This window comes from Limulus polyphemus, unplaced genomic scaffold (assembly GCF_000517525.1).
Source record: "Limulus polyphemus unplaced genomic scaffold, Limulus_polyphemus-2.1.2 Scaffold286, whole genome shotgun sequence".
Classification (NCBI taxonomy): Eukaryota; Metazoa; Arthropoda; class Merostomata; order Xiphosura; family Limulidae; genus Limulus; species Limulus polyphemus.
Window position 1 is genome coordinate 369692 of NW_013665896.1, and position 4207 is coordinate 373898.

The window sequence follows — 4207 nt, forward strand, 5'->3', positions numbered from 1 at the left end:
TGTCAGAAAGTAGAAAACATATATTATGCTCCACGAAGTAAGGAGTGACGTTTAAAATATGATAGAAATATATTCAAATTTAATAGTTTGTCAAACTTTTGTTAGGCTAAAAAATCAATCACATTTTAGTGTGGATAAATGTCAGAAAAAGTTATGCAAAATATACATAACCGATATTTATATATCAAAGGTAAAAAATGACACTATTGTTGCAAAAAAAAAGAACCCGGGCTTTTTCAAACGATATGTTTATGAGAAATTTAAAGTTTGCGACAGACTAGCTTTAAATAACAATAACAACAACAAATAAACACTATTTGCTATTTCAAGCTAAAACATACAATTACAATTTATAACTTTTTCGCTAGTAAAACATTCATGATGGAAATTTTAGATAACGAAAACTTAGAAGGCTTGTTGACGTTTCTTTGTTCAATACGTCTATTACACAACTCTGTTTTAAACATTCTGTTTATATGTCTGCGAAGCGTAATTTCAAAATACATGCTGGAGATGTGAGCATTTTCATTTACCTTCGTGATAAAATGAAACATGACTAATAGAGTTAGACATCGTTCACTAATTTTATTAACATAGTTTGTATAATATATAAGTTTTTACAGATATACAATTACATATAGAAACATACATTTTTTATTACATAAGATAGATAGACTTTAATATTTCACAAAAGGTGAATATTTAATCATCATAAAAATGATCGTTGAAAGACGAACAGAAAACTACGTGAACAAATTTGTTTTGTAGAAGTTTTTCGTATCGGTCTCAACTGTGTACGTAAACTCATTTCTGTTTTACATGGGTTAATAAAAACTGAAAAGGTCTAACAAATTGACCTTATTTTGAACATATTAGATAGATTCATTTTACATATCCAATTTCAAGCTTTTCCATCGTTATAGAATGCTTACTACAATCCCTATTAACTTTAGTAAAAATTCATTTTATGGACAAAACGAATGTATTAAGTGTCGTACAGTAATGGTGATTTATTTTATTATATAACACTTCGGGACAATAAAATTACATGTACTCATAATAGCTTTATATGTGGCGGTGGTTGTTACTACATTAACAAAATAAAAGATACTTTTTATTCAGGATATTAAAAGGCACTACATATAAATACGGATGAATAGTGAGTGTTAAAAATTCTAAAACTATAAAGTGACAAAAATATAAATCAATTAGCATTAATCGCCAATATTAACAAGATGAAATGTTCGCAACATTGTCTTTGATGACTCTTTTCAGTGATACACGTACTCTAAATTCAATGATTATTTTTTGAAGGTTTTAACTTTCATATCTTCCCTTTGTGGTCGTCGTTTATAATTTCAAACGAATCAACGATTATATAGTATTTAATGAATGTTAAGTTCGTCTTTCACTAAGTCCTTCTTTCGTTATTTAGCAAGTTACAGAGTGAGCTTGCACTGCTTTCTACCTTTTATTTGTTTTTGATAGAGACCCAGAACTTGTTATCTCTTCAAATTTCGTCAAGGACCAATAATGAAAGCTATGTTATTCTAAAAATACCATCTACTGCACGAGTCCAAATACAACGTGGAAAGTATAATCATTTTTTAGAATGAAACATCATACGTTTGAAGGCACACCGAAAATCAGGACTAAATATAGTGTAGATAATAGGGTTTAACATGGAATTTGAATACCCGAGCCACACAAATAGACTAAACAAATAAGAGGGAAGATTACAGCTGCTACATATTGGCATTACTAATACTACTACAAAGAACGGTAGCCAACACATAACAAAAACCCCAGTAATAATTGCTAGAGTTTTGGCTGCTTTTCTTTCTCTGTTAGTTTCTGCCAGCGAGTCTTTGGAGCATTTTATCTTTTTTCGTTTAGGACGAATATGGGATTTAAAGGAACCGTTATAGTTTGCCATATATCCGTTTCTAGATGAGAGCATTGCCTCAAAATGTGAGTTGCTTGACGAATGTGTCACAAATGTTGTCATTTCCGTCATTGAAGAAACTGGAGGGGGTACAGGAAGTTTTCGGAAAGAGCAGTAGCCAGGCGTTCCACTTCTTCGACGAATTCTTTTTCTAGCTTCTTGGTATATTCTCCAGTAGAGGCAAAGTACTAACACTAACGGAATATAGAAAGAAGCAAACGTAGCAAAAACTTGATAGCCTATGTCTTGACTAACGAGACAGATTTTGTGTATCAGGATGCGTTCTTTGTATTCTGGATCTTTCCAGCCTAGAACAGGCCCAAACGACACTATACCAGATACTGTCCACACAAGTAGTATCATAATTCCAATATGAAGGAAACTTCTTTGGTGAATATAATCCACGTTCGTCACAGCCCAATATCTGTCTACAGCAATAGCTAGTAGGTGAAGAATGGAAGCCGTGCAACACAGGACGTCGCACGAGGTCCACACGTCGCACAGTATGAGACCAAAAACCCATTCTTGCCTAACTTCATAAACGGCCCCAAGTGGCATGACTAGGCAAGCTACTGTTAAATCAGTAAGAGCTAGGGATAGCACGAGATAGTTGCCCACCGTATGAAGATTCTTTTCCAACAAAATGGCTGCGATGACCAGAACATTGCCAAGAACAGTAGCCAAAATCAAAACCGATAGAGTCATAGAAACGAAGATAATCCACAGAATTTCAGAGTTGACAAAAGTAGTGGAACTTGGAACTAGAGTGATGTTAATGGAGTAATTAACAGGATAAAAACAGCATTCCCCATCTATTGTCCAATTTACAGAGTTATTGATAATGTTGATATACCCTGTTTCTTCTAAGCTGGTATTTTCCACAAAACTTGTCCATCCTATAGAGTTGGCCATGCTAGTTCTTAAACCTAGAATAGATAAAAATGCACAAATACATAAAATAAAACTACGATCTCTGATGCCATTTTTATATAAATGAAACTCTGTTATATCTACGACAACTTGTCTCGTCACCATGCCAACGTTTATAGCTAAAATATTGTTGAAGAAGTTTGCCGGGGTATCAGCTTTAGTAATATATAAACTTAGCATCTTTATAGTAGAAAAACACCAATCATTAAGAACAGATTAGTGAAAACAGTTTATGTTTTGTTTAAATTTACATTTTAAGTGTTTATGAACAATGATTTTGAAAATGAAGAAATTACTTGAATAACTTATCATCTAAAATACAAAGTTTGCTAGATGTTGTATCAATAAACAAGAGTATTTCATTAGTGAAGTTTTTTTAACTTTATAGCGTGTATGTCTTTTGAAACAAGTTTATTTCGTCCCTTCATCCTGATAAAGTTTTACCATAGACAAGCTTCCCTCATATAGTTGTTACCTTTTAAGAACTCACAATGATTTCGAGATAAAACATTTTCTACTTAGTCCGCGATTTTAAACACAAAACGTTTTTGTCAATGGAAACTGAGATCACTTAGCAAAAAATCAAGGATATACATGTATATATAGTATACTTATATTAGTTGTGCATCAAAATGATGTTTGTACTGTATAATCAGTGTGCTCGTAACGAAATCAAACTATATCTTCAACTATACATATTTTGTTCAGTTGTTACACACATACGACAACTTATATAAACTGTTTGACAGCTGTTATACCGAAACAGTAATATTACAATATAAATTAAATTTTGAAAGGGTGCTTCACAGAAAATCAAAAACGAATCAGCTCAAATATATTAGGTCCCTGTAACGTTAATTTGATTTTCATATCTAAACAGAACCTTTTGGAGTTATAGTAATTACTTATTTTTAATTATTTAAAATATGATGGGTCGAGGTTATTTAACATTTCTCAATATGTAGAATTATATCTGAAACTTCTGCTATTTGACTTTAACTCATAGTGGTTCGGTTGAACATTTACAATGTGTAGTTGTAATTCATCATTCTTCTCCTTATGCAGCTGTTATTGTGTAAGAATGTGAAAACAATAATAATTGGAATTCATGACCCCTGATCTTGGGAAAATATGACAGGTATTTCTTGCCCTGAAAAAATGTTACAGTTAATAAATAATAACTTCCAATCAGGCTGTGACATTTCCTGAGTGGCTAAAAGACAGGCCAGTCAATGATTGCCTTACCAGCCTACGTTGATCTGACTCATTTTATAAGCTGTACTATTTCCTATAGATCATTTTCCAGACGGTTCTGCTATGATTAGTGTCTGG

At 32.3% G+C, this 4207-nt stretch overlaps 1 protein-coding gene across 3 annotated transcripts in view; it reads right to left on the reverse strand.

Moving 5' to 3' along the window:
• Positions 1–673: 673 nt before the first annotated feature.
• LOC106457045 (5-hydroxytryptamine receptor 2A-like) overlaps positions 674–4207 on the reverse strand; it is a 69392-nt gene continuing 65858 nt past the window's right edge. For all 3 annotated transcript variants that reach the window (XM_013916429.2, XM_022382867.1, XM_022382868.1), the window contains exon 2: positions 674–2871. In XM_013916429.2, coding sequence (XP_013771883.1) covers positions 1601–2857 — 1257 coding nt within the window. In that variant the 5' untranslated portion in view covers positions 2858–2871 and the 3' untranslated portion in view covers positions 674–1600. The remainder of the gene's footprint in view (positions 2872–4207) is intronic.